The 19,426-nt window shown below is 39.1% G+C and overlaps 2 protein-coding genes across 3 annotated transcripts in view; one reads left to right on the top strand and one right to left on the bottom strand.

Moving 5' to 3' along the window:
* The window catches only part of LOC307164810 (inactive dipeptidyl peptidase 10), a 42,408-nt gene extending 35,601 nt beyond the window's left edge, over window positions 1-6,807 (top strand). The window contains exons 21-26 of the mRNA XM_079881953.1: window positions 1,031-1,085; window positions 2,319-2,418; window positions 2,767-2,825; window positions 3,046-3,118; window positions 3,757-3,830; window positions 5,129-6,807. Coding sequence (XP_079738079.1) covers window positions 1,031-1,085; window positions 2,319-2,418; window positions 2,767-2,825; window positions 3,046-3,118; window positions 3,757-3,830; window positions 5,129-5,263 — 496 coding nt within the window. The 3' untranslated portion in view covers window positions 5,264-6,807. The remainder of the gene's footprint in view (window positions 1-1,030; window positions 1,086-2,318; window positions 2,419-2,766; window positions 2,826-3,045; window positions 3,119-3,756; window positions 3,831-5,128) is intronic.
* Window positions 6,808-10,212: 3,405 nt separating this feature from the next.
* Window positions 10,213-19,426, bottom strand: part of dpp10 (dipeptidyl peptidase like 10) — a 79,083-nt gene continuing 69,869 nt past the window's right edge. For both annotated transcript variants that reach the window (XM_079881951.1, XM_079881952.1), the window contains exons 18-26: window positions 18,549-18,647; window positions 17,897-17,966; window positions 16,458-16,652; window positions 15,332-15,386; window positions 15,144-15,243; window positions 12,778-12,836; window positions 12,627-12,699; window positions 11,258-11,331; window positions 10,213-11,162 (exon numbers count right to left, since the gene is read on the bottom strand). In XM_079881951.1, the coding sequence (XP_079738077.1) occupies window positions 11,025-11,162; window positions 11,258-11,331; window positions 12,627-12,699; window positions 12,778-12,836; window positions 15,144-15,243; window positions 15,332-15,386; window positions 16,458-16,652; window positions 17,897-17,966; window positions 18,549-18,647 (863 nt within the window). In that variant the 3' untranslated portion in view covers window positions 10,213-11,024. The remainder of the gene's footprint in view (window positions 11,163-11,257; window positions 11,332-12,626; window positions 12,700-12,777; window positions 12,837-15,143; window positions 15,244-15,331; window positions 15,387-16,457; window positions 16,653-17,896; window positions 17,967-18,548; window positions 18,648-19,426) is intronic.

Here is a 19,426-nt window from a genome sequence, read left to right as displayed (position 1 = left end):
AGCTATAGGTGACACACCTGAATGAATGGCTCATTAAGTATGCAGGGGCATTGTCTCATCAGGTGTGAACAACTAAATATGCATGATCGTTCACACCCCATCCGCATATTGGCTTTCCAAACTAAAAGTGTTTCACAAAACTTAAATCAATGTATCTTTTTATGTGAATGATGAGGCAGGATGATTTTCACATCATTTTGAAGAATAAACTCTAGGCGACGACATCCATTAGTCAAAAGTCTTATTCACACATATTTAGTATGTGTTTTGTGGCCTTATTTCAGAAACTTTCATTTTTAGTTTTTTCAATAACCATGCATAAACATTATTCTCTCAAAAATGAAAACATGTACATACATGTGGCTCAAATATTATGGTAGTCCTGTTTGTGCTAAATAGAGTGTAATTTTTTTTTGCCATTGATATGTTTATAAGCAACTGAAAAAAGCACAAATGTCAGGGCATGTCAGAACATCTCAAGGACCCCAAAAACACCCCAGACCCCAGAGGGTTAAGGAGGAAATACTCAGCAATGCTGTCGACTTATGAATTTACACATGGTTTGTCTTAAAGCAGATTAAAAACACCACATAGACACATAAACAACATTAAAAGCTGGATTTTCACCACAGGGGGACTTTAAATTATTTTTTTAATTATTTTCAAGATCTGTGGTGAATTATCCATTGTGGCTTTCAGTATGGCTATAAAACAAGTGAGATTTAAAACCGATATTTCCCACTGGAATACTAAAGCATAATATATAAATAACTGTATTAAAACAAATGTTTCTGTAAAGCATCTAATGTTTATTAACTTGAGTAGAAATTGGTTGTGGACATGAATTGGTGTCTTGCGTGTAATAAAAGGCTGAAATATCCAGCTTCAGTTTTGTAATCGGATGCATTTCATTAGGAAGAAACTGATGATTCATCATCTCTCCTACTGTGGGAAACAGTGATCTTCAATGGTTTCACGAGTATTTTCCCTCATGTTAGCTTTACTCCATGTGTGTGTTTGTCTGCGGCAGGTATCTGGTGAAGCAGTCGTACATTGATGGAGGCAGAGTCGGGGTTTTTGGCAAGGTGAGGTTTCATTACAGGGTTTGTTCACACAAAAATGATCATTTCCTCATCCTCATGTCATTCAAACCTGTAAAACATTTTTTTTATTATGAAGACCAAACCGAAACCGCGTGTCTACATGGAAGCGATAAAAATTCTGTATTATTAATTTTAAGGCCAGACAAGTAGTATGTTGAGGGTTGGTTTGTAGGGAAGGACTACACGCCTACGCACATATATTCAAACGCACATACCTATCGACTGAACTCGTGATACACCTGTGCACGCCATCAGCATTCTCAACGGGTTCGTGTTTTTGAAGCTTGCGCAGAAAGAACTTATGAGTTTTCTGTTAAACGGTGTCATGTTAGCGGCCCCTAAGTTAATAACTAATGATCGTTGCGACGGAAGTGAATCAAGCAAAACTAACTTTAGCTGGACAATAACTTTATTCTAGAGCTGCTGTAAAGCCAAAACACTTTACTTTAATTTCCTATTATCACTGTAAAGCTGCTTTGGAACAATCAACATTGCTAAAAGCGTTGTATAAATGAAGATGACTTGACTTGACTTGACCATTTCTGTCACATGATGGAGTTTGGGCTCCTTGCTATTGTTGCCATTGGTTTGTTTAGTTGGGGATAAAGACACTTAATATTCAGTAATATTATTGGTTTGACCGACATTATTCAGATCAGTTCAAGTTTTCTTCTCATCCAATAATGACTCTATTGTCTTTTAGAGCTGCTTTACAGCTGAATTTGAAGTTTGCATCATTGATTCTGTTATTTTCCTCTTCATTGCTGCTTTAAAACAATCTGAATAGAAATAAATGTGACTTGACTTGAACAATGGAAACCGAACACCACTGACTTTCATTGTATATAGTTTTCAAAATGTCTTTTGTGTTCAGCAGATGAAAAGTTTGGAACGACATGAGGGAGAGTAAATGATGACAGAATTATAATTTACTGTGTGAATTATTTCTTCACCTGTATGACGTAGGGTTGGCTTAAATAAATTGGCCAAAAAAAGCACAGAAAGTTAAACAACAGTTTCTTTAAATAAACTGCATCTCTATCGGATAAAAATACCTGTACTATAATTAAAGTTTCAGTCTACTACAGATATAGAAACAGGCTCTACAAGATCAAAACCTATAGTGTTTTTGTACATTTCAAAGAGTGTGAGTTGATCTGAGACGTCATAATTAAGTGTGTGTGTGTGTGTGTGTGTGTGTATGTGTGTGTGCAGGTGTACGGTGGTTTTCTGAGCTCGCTTCTGCTGCTCTCTCACAGTTCTGCTCTCCGCTGCGGTGCTGCCATCACTCCAGTGTTCGACTGGCAACTCTACGGTACGTGACACACACACACACACACACACACACACACACACACACACACTCTCCCACAGTTCTGCTCTCCGCTGCGGTGCTGCCATCACTCCAGTGTTCGACTGGCAACTCTACGGTACGTTACACACACACACACACACACACACACACACACACACACACACACACTCTCCCACAGTTCTGCTCTCCGCTGCGGTGCTGCCATCACTCCAGTGTTCGACTGGCAACTCTACGGTACGTTACACACACACACACACACACACACACACACACACACACACACACACACACACACACACACACACACACACACACTCACTAGTGTAACCCTTCTGTGTTTCTAAACAGCTTCCGCCTTCACAGAGAGATACTTCGGCTTCCCCATACAAAATGAGCTAAAATACAAGGTGAGATGTTGTTGCTACTGTAAGATTTGAGACATAAAGGTGTGTGACATTTAGTGTTGGGGAAACTTACTTTTAAAAGTAATGAATTACTTTGACTTCAGAAGTTGTATTTGTCTGGCGTGCTCAACGCTGATTTGAATGGCATCAGTGACTGTGGTGCAGTGTCTCTCTGCGGTTGATCGGGTTCGACATCACTGAACACTGTTACTGTGTCCTTCAGATCTCCAGCCTCCTGCAGAACGGCACGCGCTCCGAGGAGTTACGCTTCCTGATTCTACACGGGACGGCGGATGGTGAGCCCATGAAAGAAAACACATAATAAATAAATGAGATGGTAAAGGACATTCTAGGTCTAATAGTAGTTATGATGAAGGAATCTATTTGCAAATAATATTTTATTTTAAAATATGTTCACATTCACTCTTATTCGTAGGTCTAATATGTTGAAAACACAAAATGTTCCTGGTCTCATCACATTCATGTGAATTACAAGAATGTAATGAGTTTTAAAATGGCGAAATTTAATAAAAAGTTAGGTTGAGTCGTTGAACATTTCTATAGTGAAACAGTTGTCAAATATTAAATGTTTAGCTCATCTTTCCACACTCTTTCACTGTTAAAACTAAAGCGTCTTGTTGGAATTTGCACTCTGTTCTGTGAACTGTAAGGCCCGCCTTCTTTGATTTGATTGGCCGTTTCAATCACTTTGCCATTGACCACAAAATGTTACTTTTAAAAGTTTTGGTCATCCTAATATCAAACAGAATGGAGTGCAGCAGAGAATCATGAACAACAAAAATGGGGGGGATAATTTGGCCATTTTTAATGAATGGGAGGGACTTGTGCCCGTTAATGCTGGATATTGCTCTGCATAATACATTCAGACGGAACGGCTGCATCGTCTCATGACTTCTTCTTTCTCTCCTATTAGCGAACGTTCATTTTCAACAAACTGCAGAACTAGTGAAGCTGCTGTCTGTGATCAATGTAAACTACAGGTTACAGGTGAGTCCTTCACACTGACAAGCACCTGCACACCCTCGACCCTCCGACCTCACACCCTCTGACCCCACGCCCTCGACCCTCCGACCTCTCACCCTCTGACCTCACGCCCTCGACCCTCCGACCTCACGCCCTCTGACCCCACGCCTTTGACCCTTCGACCTCACACCCTCTGACCCCACGCTCTCGACCCTCTGACCTCACGCCCTCGACCCTCCGACCTCACGCCCTCTGACCTCACGCCCTCTGACCTCACGCCCTCGACCCTCCGACCTCATGCCCTCTGACCCCACGCCCTCGTCCCTCTGACCTCACACCCCCTCTGACCTCACACTTTCGACCCTGTGACCTCACGCCCTCTGACCTCACACTCTCGACCCTTTGACATCACAGTCTTGACCCTGTGACCTCACACCTTCTGACCTCACGCTCTCGACCCTTTGACCTCACACCCTCGACCCTCCGATCTCACGCCCTCTGACCTCACGCCCTCGACCCTCCGATCTCACGCCCTCTGACCTCACGCCCTCGACCCTCCGATCTCACGCCCTCTGACCTCACGCCCTCGACCCTCCGACCTCACGCCCTCTGACCTCACGCTCTCAACCCTGTGACCTTATGCTTTCGACCCTTTGACCTCACGCTCTCGACCCTCCGACCTCACCACGCCCTCTGACCTCACGCTCTCGACCCTAAGCTATTGACCCTTTGACCCCACGCCCTTGACCATCTGATCTCACCACGCCCTCTCGACCCTGTGACCTTACGCTATCGACCCTTTGACCTCACCCTATCAACCCTCTGACCTCACACTATTGACGGTTTGACCTCACGCTGTCGACCCTGTGACCTTGTGCTTTCGACCCTTTGACCTCACGCCCTCGACCCTCTGACCTCACCACGCCCTCTGACCTCGCGCTCTCGACCCTTTGACCTTACGCTCTCGACCCTCTGACCTCACACTATCGACAGTTTGACCTCACGCTCTCTCGACCCTGTGACCTTACACTCTTGACCCTGTGACCTCACGCTCTTGACCCTGTAACCTCACATGCTCGACTCTGACCTCACACCCTTTGACCTCACGCTCTCTCGACCCTGTGACCTTACACTCTTGACCCTGTGACCTCACGCTCTTGACCCTGTAACCTCACATGCTCGACTCTGACCTTACGCTCTTGGGACTGCCTTTGTTGCGCCGCTGAGAAGCATTCAGCCTTCGAGGATACAGCCTCTGAATTGGGACACAGCTTATGACTTGCACTGTGCACTTGTCCCTTTGACCTCTCACCTCTGTGCAGATCTTCCCTGATGAGGGTCATGACGTCATCAGCAGACGCTACATGCTGAACTCGCTCATCTCCTTCTTCAGAGAGTGCTTCCATGACAACGCACCTGTTCCCACAGAAACCAGTGACCTCGACGATGACGACTAGCATCAGTTGCTCCAGGGAGAATCCTCTTGGCGACCGGCTCTCTCATCTTTTAAGACGATCTGATCTAAAGGCAGAGACAGAGAGACGTTGAGTCCGAGGACACTCACACCACTTGTTCAGTTTGTTATTTTTCATCATGTGTCCACACTACTATAGCATTAAATCTGTATTTAGCAGCAGCGTGACTGATGTTGAGTGCTGTCACTCTTCACAGGCTGAAAGAAACATTGTTCTGTCTCACTGTCATCAGTTATTATGGGCTGTACTGGTCTATAGATTACGTTCAGAGAAGTACACAATATAAAATCTAATATCTAACGTGTGTGTTTTCAACACTCTGGGCTCCCATTGAGTCACTGATCCTCTGGTTTTCTGGGCTCTTTCTGAAGGCCTAATTCTGTTTCATCAGCCATCCTATCATGTGCAGAATAATAATAATAATAATGTGAACATCAGATCAGATGCTGTGATGCATAAAGCGCATGTCCTCTGCATTCACTGATACACACAGTTTGACACATGCGTCAGTTTGCTGTTTGTTAAAGGGAGCATGAGAAACCTGTACTACTGCAGTCTGACATTAAGAGTATTAAATGCCACAATCACTATAACAACTCAGTGGTTCTCAATTTGTTTTTAACAATAATGCAATATTAGCAATTATATATATATATAAGATTATTTTCTGCTTTTTCTACCATTTTAATACAAATTATTGTGTCAAAATGCTTATAAGACCTGAAGAAATAAAATGAAAACTATATGTCCATGTCAGAATAGATTTGTTTTTTATCAAACAGCCTGGATGCATTCAGTAATAAGACCTCAGAACCAACAAATCTGCAAGTGTAAAACACTCTAGACATGTTTTTCAGATTTTAAGAATAATATGTAACCATAAATAAATGATAATTAGATATGTAGCAATATATCACTCAACTCATAGGTAGAAACTGATAGAAATATACCTAATATTAAAAAAAAAACTAATAAGAGGGTCTTGAATTCAACTCTGAAAGATACGGGCAGCCAGTGAAGGGATGTGAGTGTTGGAGTAATGTGATTTCTTATTTTAAATTGAGCATTCGTGCAGCTGCATTCTGAACGCTTTGTAAGTGTTTAATAGAGCTCTTTGGTAACCCTGCAAAAACGCTATTGCATTAGTCAAGTCTAGACGTAACAAATGAACAAGTTTCTCCTGGAGAGAATATCAGTACTTTGGAGATGTTTCTGGGGTCATAATATGCTGTTTTAGTGACTTTGCTAATATGTTTTTTGTTTTTTTTAAGATGAGGTCACTGTCAAACATGAATCCTAAGTTTTTGACCTGATTGTCAGCTTTAAGTGATAGAGAGTCAATATTGTATTCCCTCTATGCAGTCCAGCAGAGTGGAAACTGAATTGGGGGTATCTGGTGCAAGCGAAAGATCTGCATGGTGAAAGTAAATATTCTACTAATTAATTACACCAGCTAAAGGAAGCATGTATAAGTTAAATAATAGAGGGCCCGAAATTGAGCCTTGAGGAACACCACAGGATATAACGCCTGGAGGTGTCGGTACCCAGTGCAATGCAGTTTACCCTGCTACTTAAAGGGGTGGTGTAATGCCCTTTTCACAAGATGTAAAATAAGTCTTTGATGTCCCCAGAGTGTGTAAATTAAGTTTTAGCTCAAAATACCCCACAGATATTTTTTATATAGCATGTTAAAGTTGTCATTTTGAGCAAAAATGCACCGTTTGTGTCTGTCCCTTTAAATGCAAATGAGCTGCTGCTTCCGGCACAGGAGGCGGAGCTACAACAGCTTGTGTCCTTTAACCTCACACACACATGCACTGAAAATTTCAAAATCGTTTAGCCTTTTACGTTCAAACCGGAGTCAGACAATGATGGAGAGACTCAAGAAGAAGTGACAACATTTCAAGCAACAGGGCATTTCTGAATGGTTAGTTGATGAGTTTATGTAGCTTATGTGTAGTTATCTTCTAGTCATTGATTAGCATATTCTGTCTTGATAATCTATAAATCGTGTTCCGGGGGCGGGGTTTATGTAAATTTTAGGCTTAGTGATGTCACTAACCCAGGAGGAATGTGGTGTAGTCTCTACCAGCCGTTTGTTGTAGTCCTTAAAAAGCGATTTCTTTAAAAGCAAATATCTCCCTTTGCTCTGAACTTTGAGCGTTGTAACTTTGCAGATGTTGTGTATGCTCAAACAGCAACATTACACACTAACTAAAGTTAGAAAGGTGAAATCATAATCAACCACCCCTTTAAGTAGGATCTGAACCAGTTTAAGACAGGACCTGATAAACCGACCCAGTTGAATGTTCATTGAAACTAAGGATAAAGAAACACAGACTCGTTGATCTATGCTGATAACGATGGAACATGTGACCATAGTTAGCTAACAATGCTTTGGGAAACGCACCCCAGGACGATCGCTCCTGGGAAGGTCTCATAAACACAGTTGTAGCAACCAGAGAAAAACTACCAGGGTTCAACTAAAGAAAACACTGATCACCATAATGACGACTTTAAAAGACACTCAATAATACATATAAACATCAGTTAATTCTCAATAAGAACTTTTCTTGACGTATGAAAGAAATAAAGTCAAACTGGTTTGTAATAAGTGAAGATGGTAATTCTGTTTTTGGAGGTTTAATCATCCTCTGCTGATAACTTGAGAGATTTAATGTCTTTTATTCGCAGTTGATTTCATCTTAGCCTGTGGCTGGAAGTCATTTGTTTTTCTCCAGTTCTTACCTTCAGTGTTTGTGCTTGTTAACAGGTTTGTTAAGGCTGAGATTACTCTATGGAATGTATACAGATTTTGTGGCTCAGATAAGGTACAATCATGGTTTATTTGCTTTGCTCTTGGCTGACATGTGGCATTGCTGTGGTCTGATTGTGGCCCGGATTGTGGAAATGTATTAGATGACTATCTTGTAAGTCTAAGCAGTTTATGCAACTGGCCACATATCACAATAATAACAGAATGAAGAATGATTGTATTACAATATATAGGAGCATTCATATAAATCAATGTTTTAACAAAACAGGATTAAACAAAAATAATGCAAAAAAAAAAAAAAAATCCTAATGCTAGTGAGTCATAGCTAGTTATATCCGAATGAATTTATAATGAATTTTTTACATTTTAAATTGAAAATATGCTATAATTTACATGATTCATACAATTAGACCTGTACTTCATTTACCATTAGTAAACTTCGATTCCCACAGCCACTGGCTCCAGAAGTCATCATTGACATCACAGGGAAATTCAGCGATCCTGTCATATGAAAATGAACACTTTGACATGCCAAATTAATCTGCAATTTTCAGTGATGTTCAATAGCGCTCTCTTTACCCGTGTCCGCTGGTAACTCGGAGCTGGTGATGCAGGACTGGGTTCCTGATCCAACAATATCCTGTCAACTAGCCTATATTAAAAAAGTCAAACATCCGAAACACTTTCAAATCAAAGAGTCTGTCTTGCGATAGTGAAGATCAGATCACCTTTGAGGAGCAGTTTACAGTAGTGGCCAAAAGTGGGAAAATCTTCACCCTTCATTACTATATTATTCAAACTTTGTTAAAGATTTTGTAAGCATACTAATATACAATGATAATAACACAATGAAACATGTCAGATTGTGCTTGCATCATTTTTGGCCAGGCTATCATAGAAAGAATTTATGAACACATACAAAAACAAGAGAGAACCAACGACATACACTACAGGTCAAAAGTTTTAGATCTGTAAGATTTTTTTTATGTTTTTATGTTTTCTGCTCACCAAGGCTGCATTTATTTGAAAAAAATAAAAATAAAAAAAATAAAAAAATAAAAAAAACAGTAATATTGTGAAATATTATGACAATTTAAAATAACTGTTTTATATTTTAATATATTTTAAAATGTAATTTATTCCTGTGATCAAAGCTGAGTTTTCACCATCATTACTCCAGTCTTCAGTGTCACATGATCCTTCAGAAATCACTCTGATATGATGATTTGATGATCAAGAAACATTCATTATTAGTTGTGTACAATTTTTTCCCCAAAATTCTTTGATGAATGGAAAGTTCAAAAGAACAGCATTTATTTAAAATAGAATATTTTCTAACATTATAAATGTCTTTACTGTAACGTTTGATCAGTTTAACTCATCCTTGATGAATAAAAGTATTGATTTATTTTATTTCTTTCCCCCAAAAATAAAATTTTAAATTCTTACTGACCCCAAACTTTTGAACTGTAGTGTTTAATATTACAAAAGCTTTAGATTTCAGATAAATGCTGTTCTTTTGAACTTTCTATTCATCATAGCATCATGAAATAAAAATGTAAAAAACTGAAGACTGGAGTAATGATGCTGAAAATTCAGCTTTGATCACAGGAATACATTACACTTTAAAATATATTACACATAGAAAACAGCTGTTTTAAATTGTAATAATATTTCACAATATTACTGTTTTTGTTTGTATTTTTAATCAAATAAATGCAGCCTTGGTGAGCAGAAGATTGTTCTTTTAAAAACATTAAAAATCTTACCGATCTAAAACTTTTGACCGGTAGTGTGTGTGTATATATATATATATATATATATATATATATATATATATATAACGTATTATTTTGTAGTCAATGTATGCTTTTTCCTGTCAGCTTTTTGCATAGTAAAATAAAACCTGTTTTTAAATTTTTCCAAATAATTTTGTCAGATAAATACCTTAACCAAGTTTAGTGTTTTGTTCATCCATCAAATTTAAAATAAACAAATATTTTCCTCATATTTTGATGGTTTAATTGAAATTTTAGGGTCGTTTAAAACAAATATCACTTTTGGCCATTATTAGATGTGGAATAAATGAATTTTCTCATAATTGTAATGACTGTGGTTCAGTCTGCAGGGACAAGAATGGCACAGAGAGTGATAGTAAGTACAATCAAAATTGAATAATGTTGGATTTGGACTAGTTGTTTATTTATAGACATGACTAGAGAACAATAACAATCGACCCGACCCGACCCGACACCCCCCCCCACACACACACACCACCAGTAAAACTAAACAGTCAGCGATACAAAAGCCCTCCAGAGACAAATAATCTGATCCAAGACTGTCCGTTCTTCAATCTGATGTATGTTCTTACTCTTCTGTACAATCCATCCCAGAATGCACTGCACGTGTGCTGATCTTCACGCAGATCCTCGAGCTTTCGACAGATGCATTTACGGCTCTTCCCAGCGAGTGCTCGTCACGGATGGTGAGAAATGAAGTCGAATGCAGAAGGTGAAAACATACTGAGACACAAAAGTGGCAAAAGAAGTGAAGCAAAGCAAAAGGACCATGCAATGGCTGACTTGCTGTGCTGTGATTGGCCGACGCATCGGCCAATTGGAGATCATAGTGATTCATGATATGTGAAACATTCTTATCCATTTCCAGCGATAATGATCCATTGGCCAGGAACATAGAAACTCTATCTCTCTCGCTCTCTCTCTCTTTCTCTCACACACACACACACACACACACACACAGCTTTAATACATACATCATCCAAACTGTTACACACATGCATATATACATGTTCAAACACACACACACACTCCTGGCTCTCGCTGTTTACTTGAGTGTTCTGCTCTGGATGTTTGTCTCAACGTCCAGTGTGTTTCACTGTCCCGAGTGTTTGTGTGTGTATCGTGGTGTGTGTCAGTGTGTGTTTGTGTGCTGTGTGTCATCTTCACTCTACTCTTCCTCTTCCTCCTCCTCCTCACTGATGGGAAGCCCATCGTCCTGCATGCAGGATCTGAAGTAGCTGGTCAGTGTCGAGGCCACGTGTCTCCGGCTGCTCTTGGACAGGAAATGACCCTCGTCTGGATAAATCTAAAGAACAACCGTGCAGAAAACCATCAAGGATCTCTAGACTGTCATCAATGGACAGACACACACAGATGCTGACATGTGGGTTTTTTCAGTACCTGCAGTGTGTAATTGGCTCCCACCTTCACCAGGTTCTTTATGAGCTCAGCTGTGTGCTGGAAATTAATGTTCGCTGGAGGAAAAAACAACATTTCAAGAATGGCTCAATGGCAGAGTAATGCAATCAAACAATACGCAACAATTGCGAATACAGATGTGCAGATTCATAAGTGATGTCAGGTCTAGGAAAATGTATGCCTTTATTTAAATTTCAATCAAAATTGGTGAAAGATTTTGAGTCGATTGTTTTGTTTGTGATAATGCAATGAAACATGCCAAATTGTGCTCATAAAATTCCTCCCTTTCCTAATATTTTGATCCCTCATCTTCTCCTCAAGTCATTTTGACCCAAAATTCGTTTTCATAAAATTTTTAAAAATTGAGTGTTCATCAGAGTGAGACCTTGGGAGATTTGTCGCACTTCAACTTGGAATACACACAATTTTTTTTTACTGGATTCAAGGATTTTAATGTAATTAAAATAGTAACAAATCCTGCCCTCTTGTGTCATTTTGAATGGAAAATGGGGGATTTTTATTTTATTTGTCAAAAATATATAAAAAATCTGATACAATCCAGTACAAACAACCACACAAATAAAGGCATGAGACTATAGAACATCCCCAAAGCAGAACACACTCACATGCATACACACAAGGAATTCTCATTAAAATGAATACAAGGGGGGGTTATATAACGGGTGCAATGTTTTTCAATTTTTCAAATAAAATCAATCAGTCACAATGCAACTAACAGTAAAAATAAAAATAAAAATTGACCAAAAAATGATTTTAAATATACACCTGAATCCATACTGAAAAGAAAAACGGACGAAAACGGACTTTGGGAACCAGGGGAACGGTTCATTTGCTCCATATATCGGCCATCTAGTGGCAAGAGTCATGAAATATCATGTTATAATATTTTTTTTCCACAAGAGGTCGGCAGAGACACGCAATATGAGAGTTTTTTTTAGCAAGTTTTTGCATGTAATGGAGAGTTATTTTGTATTTAAGTGAAAGAATTTGCTTATTTATATTAAAATGATTGATTAAATCTAGAAATTTAGAGGTAAAAAATAAATAAAATAAAAATCTCCCAAAAATTGCATTAAAAATGTATACAAATATATACAAATTAAATGATATAAGCTTTCTGGACAAAAACAAATTCATAAGTATAACTTTAGGGCTTCGGGTCATTTTGACCCGCGAGAGAAGGATTAGTTACAGGTCTGGGAGGAGAGGATGAGGGAAACGACTGTAGAAAGGGAATATCTGTATGGAATTATTCAGGCCAGTGGTTATTCATTTATTCATAGAGCATGTGTGTGAATAGTGTAGATTGTAAGCTGTGACACACACTGACCGTCAGCAGTCGCGTGCAGCAACATGAGCGTTTGGTCTCTGAAACCCTGTGGATTCTGCAGCACACTGGAGAACTGGAGAAACACACCTGTGTCTGTCACTGCATTCACTACAACACAGTCTGAGCTCAACAACATCTAACCAGCACTTACCTGATATCTGCTGTCGTCCTGGAGAGGAAATCCCAGATAGCGTTCAGAGAAGGCCGAGGCTGAGAGAGGAGAGAGAGAGAGAGAGAGAGAGAGAGAGAGAGAGAGAGAGAGAGAGAGAGAGAGAGAGAGAGAGATCAGTTTCACTCACAGAACAGAAAACCATGATGATCTCTGGTCTGAAGTGTTCAGGGGTCTCCAACCTTTTTTCATTTAAGAGCTACTTTTTAAAAATGAAAAAGTGGCCGAGAGCTACTCATGTAATACAATACTTAAATCTAGGGCTGGGTAAAAAATATTGCTTTCTCGATTTTAATCGATTCTCATTTTTACGAAACGATATCGATTCTTAAATCCCAAGAATCGATTAGTCATCCTGTTTTCAGTTGATGAATGAATGGAACATTGATGCGCGCATCCCATCCAATACATCGCAATAATCTATGTGCTTTGTTATTATTGATATGAAACAAAGTCTCAGATTTCAAATTATGTCCATTTTCTTACGAAATTCAACAACATAAATAGCGTTTTGGCGCTGTGGCGTGAGATCGCTCTGGCTCAGCTCGAGAGAAGCATGTGACCTTCTCTTCCGCCTTAATAACACCAGTTACAGCGCGAAATAAACATGAATGAGCATCTGAAAGTGTGTTAAAAGATAACTTATCGAAATCCGTATCATGTCACATGGATTCGCTCAATCAGTGTTTCGGCCGTGGAAAGATGTCATTAAAACAGCTTGTAAACAGAAAAACCATATATCCAGTGACCATAAACTCATTAGTCAGCTGGAATAATTAACTCTAGAGAGGAGCATTTTGCTAAATATATGCACCATATTACATATTCATAATAATATTTAATGTTCTTCAATATTTAATGCATGTTTGAATAAATCAAGCAAGTTTTTTTATGACAGCCACCATTTAAATGTATACATTTCATATAACTTTATTATTATAAAAATAAATAAAAGTGTAATTTAAGTGTTTGTATACAAATCAGTTCATTTTTACCTTCAAAATTATAGTAGGCTAATAAAGCCTATAGGCTACAACTGACTCCCATGGCTTACAGTATTAGTGAAGAGATTTGTTTTCCTTGAGAAAATTTGCAATGTATTGTACCTGATATCCAAAATAATAAATATTGAATCGAATTGAATCGGAATCGAATCGAATTGTAAGCTTGTGAATCGAAATCGAATCGAATTGTGAAATTTGTGTCAATACCCAGCCCTACTTAAATCTCTTAAACGTACACTATGTAATTTTTTTCTCCACTAGGGGTCGCTAACCTCTTACAATAACAAAGGCGTAGTTTGATGACGCAACATTTGCTAAGAATTATGGATCTTGTCGTCAACGTCAAGCCGACCGATCTAATAATGTTTATGGATGAGTAAATACATCGATGCTTTTATCATGACTGTGATATGAAGCAGTTCGGGATTGCTAAGAGACGCGAGTCCCGCGGATATAAAAGGAATATGGACATTTCATTCTACCGAACTACACGCGAGTGCAGAATTACAACTCACAGGTCAGTTTATTCGACAAATTAAACTTGTGAGGTAACGCAGCGCTGTTTCACCTGGTCTAACATTACATTAGCACACTAAACTGCATTTGAATGTGTTGAAATGTATGTGTTAGTTTGTCTGTATGAGACTAGCAGTAAGCTAGATCAACATTAGAATAACATACAGATCATATTCTAACATTTTATCATTGTTGAACTATATAACATTGATTAGTTTTATGTAAATGTGCTCACCTGTTTAATAAGTACATGTAGGAGCGGTCGAAGTCTCGGACGTGGAGCTCTCGTTTATATACTGTCTATGGGAGCTCTCGGCATCTCGAAAACACCGCGCTGATATTGATTCTCGTTTTAGTTCTCCTTTTTTATCCAAAGTCTGCTTGCCATGGTCCATAATGTTTGAACGAAACAACAACAGCGTGCAGATAGACATTGCGAACTACATTGTCCACGTCTGTCGCTTTGGTTACTATCAGAGGGCTCTGGCTGCTATGGCAGTACGAGCGGAAACCAGGGACAACGCGGATATGACGCCATTGACGGCGACAAAACGGAAATAAAGAAACGGGACGTGTCTTCGAATTAAATTAAAATTTCTCCTGGTTTGTTGTTGGAAACAGTCGGGATAATGTAAGTACACAACTAAAAAAAATATATAACATAGATATAGTGATTTTTGCTATTTTTAAAGCAAAAAAGTTACATATTGTGCCTTTAAATAATGTCTCATAACTCTCATATTAACAACTATCCAAATTGTTTTAGACTGTTTTAGAAACATTACACTAAAAAATGTAAAAAAGCACAATCACATCATAATTACTTACCATACAAATTCCAATCTGTCACGGGCGACATGGCCGCTGCACATTTAAACAAGTTCTCAGTGGATTTAATCAGAAGAAGTGCGATATATCCTCCATAATCCTGCGGAAACACAAGTATGTGTGTGAAGAAAGATCAGTGATTTTCAACCATTACAGAAGCCGTGTGTGACACTTAAACTACGACTTACCCGACCAAACACACCAATTCTGGTTCGATCAATGTACGGAAATTTCAACAGGTACCTGGAACAAAAGCAGGATTTCGTCAGCATGTTTCACAGCAGTGTGTGTGCCGTATTAGATCACACAAACACAGCACGATGGAGAGTAAATGAGGACAGAAAAGGGTCATTTTTGTCTGAATGAAAGAAGAAACAGGGTTCGTACAGATACTGTAAAATGAAATTCCAGGACTTTCAAGGACTTTAAGCACTACTATTTTTTTTTTTGAGGACTACAATCTGTGATCTCACTTATCAAACAATATCATTATTATCTTTCAAATTCTAAAAAAGTTAAATAAATTAACACAAATAAACCAAAATGGTACAAATAAAGTGCAGCACATGAAATAACTGTGGTAACTTTATAATACGTCCATATATTAAAATCAGTTTTCCCCCCATTAATATATAATTTTCCTGAAGAATGAAAGATGTATCACATGATTGTATTTATATAGCCATGAAAAATTGCTCTATATCTATATCAGATGGGCTGAAGCTTTAATTTTGTGAGAAAAGATTGTTTTATCGATAAAATTAAACACTACTTTCACATTTGTCTTTCAATAATTCAATACCTTTTCCAAAATATGGCTGTTTTCAGGACTTAAATGTAAAAAAAATTCAAGTACTTCAAGCCCTTTAAAGGGGTCATCGAATGCCCGTTTTCCACAAGTTGGTATGATTCTTAAGGGTCTTCATGTGAAGTTTGTAACATACTGTAGTTAAAATTCCTCAATGGTTGTGTAAAACAACACCCTTTTACCTCCTCAAAAACAGCTCTGTTCACAGCGACCCGTTTCGGTGCATGTCTCTTTAAATGATAATGAGCAACTGCTCACTTTATCACTCATAAAGTGCTGACTTGGTGGAAAGTATACAAATGGCTGAGGGCAGAAATATGCTAATACGGGAAATATGCTAATACGGGACAGTCCAAAAGTAGTGAATGGATTTTTTTCATTGTATGGTGGTTGTGTCCACACACTACAAAGACACATTTTTATATGCAAACACCATATAAAAGTGAATTTTGCATCCGATGACCCCTTTAAGCACCTTGTACGAACCCTGAAGAAAACGTTCTTACTCAACAGCAGCCAGCTGATCCTGCAGTTCAACGGCTCCCAGGCGCTTGTGCACGTCCTGTAAAACCTTCTGACCCTGGAAACCGCTTCCCCGGCCATCCAGACGAGCTACGATGACATTGTCCGAACTGACCAGCACAGAGTCCCAGTCCACTGCGTACTGGTCGTTCACCTGCTGTCCACCGGGGGCAGCATCACTGACGCACAAACAAAACACACCAACATTTCAATCTGAAACAACACGCATCTCCTGTCTCTGGTCGTGTGTTTACAGCGCCTTTGGAATTCAGCAGAATGTGATGTTTTCACAGTTCAAGAGTCGTTTAATTCTCCACCGCTGCTTGAACGTCACATCACAGGGCTTTAGGAGAGTAGTAAAGGCAGAGACACAACTACTCACTTCAAACTCCTCCATAAACCCAGGAGAATAGCAGATCTAACAGTACCATGTGAACAAAGCCGCTACTTGATATGCCGGATCCATTGTAAGTATTTGTGCAAGTAGTCCATCGGGATTGAAATGAACATTTGTCCACAAAACCAAGGCATCATGGGACGTTTCAAAGACTTCTTTCTGCATCATTGCTTTACAATTCTGCACTGCACTGTCTTTTTTTCCCAGTACAAATATCAAAACATTCTTAAAGTCCCCCTATTAATGAATTAATGAACAGTTTATCTAATTGCATAGTATTCTAAAGTAAGATAGCCTACTAGTAATATCACTTTTTTATTAATATTTTTGCTCTGTTGTGCAGATTTAGGGGGATATATTGCATCTTTATTTGCGCAATTAGTAATCATATTTGTTTAAAATACTAACATTTCATGTAAAATGTGAAAGGTTCCATAGTTTAGTGAAATATTGCTGCCATCTACTGGAAAACAAACACTTTTGCCAGTGCGCAATGAATAGTTTAAGCATGAATGGCTAGATGTAAAGCTCTTGCTATTTGTGTTCAGGCCAGCAAATTGGTTTTCCCACACACACACACACACACACACACACACACACACACACACACACACACACACACACACACACACACACACACACACACACACACACATTCTTGTACATCTATCTTTATGAGGACATTCATTGACACAATGCAATCTCTATCCGCTTACCCTAACCTTACCCATCACAACTAAGTGCCCGACCCGACCCCTGACCCTAAACCGACCCTTAACCTCATTATAACCTTATCCCTAAAACCAAGTGTTGACCCTCAAACAGGCCTTTAAAGGCTCTCAGAGAGCGAGGACCGGCCAAAATGTCCTCACTTTACTCTCTTTGTCCTCACTCCAGTGGTCTAAAACTCAAACTGGTCCTCACAAAGATAGTTGTACAAGTACACACACACACACACACACACACACACACACACACACACACACACACACACACACACACACACACACACACAGATCTGCTTACATCATCAGCAGAAGAGCGTAACTGCGGGACTCAGAGAAGTCAGGTGGATAGGAGATCTTCAGCGGCAACTCTGCAAACACACACAAGGAACAGTTCAGAGCTGCGTATGATGATCTATCGAGTTCAATAGTGGCCAAAAGTGATGCCCAGCCTAGAAGAATAGACATCTTCACACTTTATTCAAATATTATTAAAATACAAATATTTTATAAGCGTATTGCGTAGTTGTACTTGGAGTCGATTGTTTTATTAGTGATAATAACACATTGAAACATGACAAATTGTGCTGACATCGTTTTTATCCAGGCTGTCATACGAAGAAATTATGAACATGTAAAAACAAGAGAGAACCAAGAAAATATTAATAACTGATTATGTTGTAATCAGTGTTTGCTTTTTCCTCTGAGCTTTTTGTTTTTTCAAAAAGTAAAATAAAACCTGTAACTGTAGTTTTTTTGTGTTTAGTGTTTTGTTCTCAAAATATGATCCTCATATTTTAGTGGTTTAATCAAACTTGTAGGGTCATTAACAGTCACTTTGAGCAAGAGCAAGATACTGAACTCCAGCAGAACCAAACCAACGCATTATTCTTTCACACTGTCGGCTGAAGCCGCTCTGCATGTTTATCAGGTAAAGCTGAGCGATACTTTACCGAAGTGGTCGGTCTGGATGCTCCTGTACTCCAACATCTGGATCCGTTTGTAACTGAGAGCAGCTTTGAGCACTGCGTTATTCTCCAGGATGTAATAATCTGACGAGAGATCAACAGTACAAGAGTTATTTAAAGGGGTGGTATAATGCCCTTTTCACAAGATGTAAAATAAGTCTCTGATGTCCCCAGAGTGTGTGTGTGAAGTTTTAGCTCAAAATACCCCACAGATATTTTTATATAGTATGTTAAAGTCGTCACTTTTTGAGGGTGAGCAAAAACGCACCATTTTAGTGTCTGTCCCTTTAAATGCAAATGAGCTGCTGCTCCCGGCACAGGGGGCGGAGCTTCAAGAGCTTGTGTCCTTTTACCTCACACACACATGCACTGAAAATGTCAAAAACTTTTAGCCTTTTATGTTCAAACCGGAGTCAGACAATGATGGAGAGACTCAAGAAGAAGTGACAACATGTAGAAGCAACAGGACATTTCTGAATGGTTAGTTGATGAGTTTATGTAGTTTATGTGTAGTTATCTTCTAGTCATTGATTAGCATATTCTGTCTTGATAATCTATAAATCGTGTTCCGGGGGCGGGGTTTATGTAAATTCTAGGGTTGGTGATGTCACTAACCCAGGAGGAATGTGGTGTAGTCTCTACCAGCCGTTTGTTGTAGTCCTTAAAAAGCGATTTCTTTGATCTCCCTTTGCTCTGAACTTTGAGCGTTGTAACTTTGCAGATGTTGTTTATGCTCAAACAGCAACATTACACACTAACTAAAGTTAGGAAAGTCAAATCATAATCAACCACCCCTTTAAGCAGAACAGGGCAGACAGTAGGGCTGAGCAGGGTCGGATTATTCATAGGCGGGATTGGGCGAG

The sequence above is a fragment of the Squalius cephalus genome (genome assembly GCF_949319135.1).
Source record: "Squalius cephalus genome assembly, chromosome: 9".
In the NCBI taxonomy this organism is placed as follows: Eukaryota; Metazoa; Chordata; class Actinopteri; order Cypriniformes; family Leuciscidae; genus Squalius; species Squalius cephalus.
This window is presented reverse-complemented; position numbering and strand designations above follow the sequence as displayed.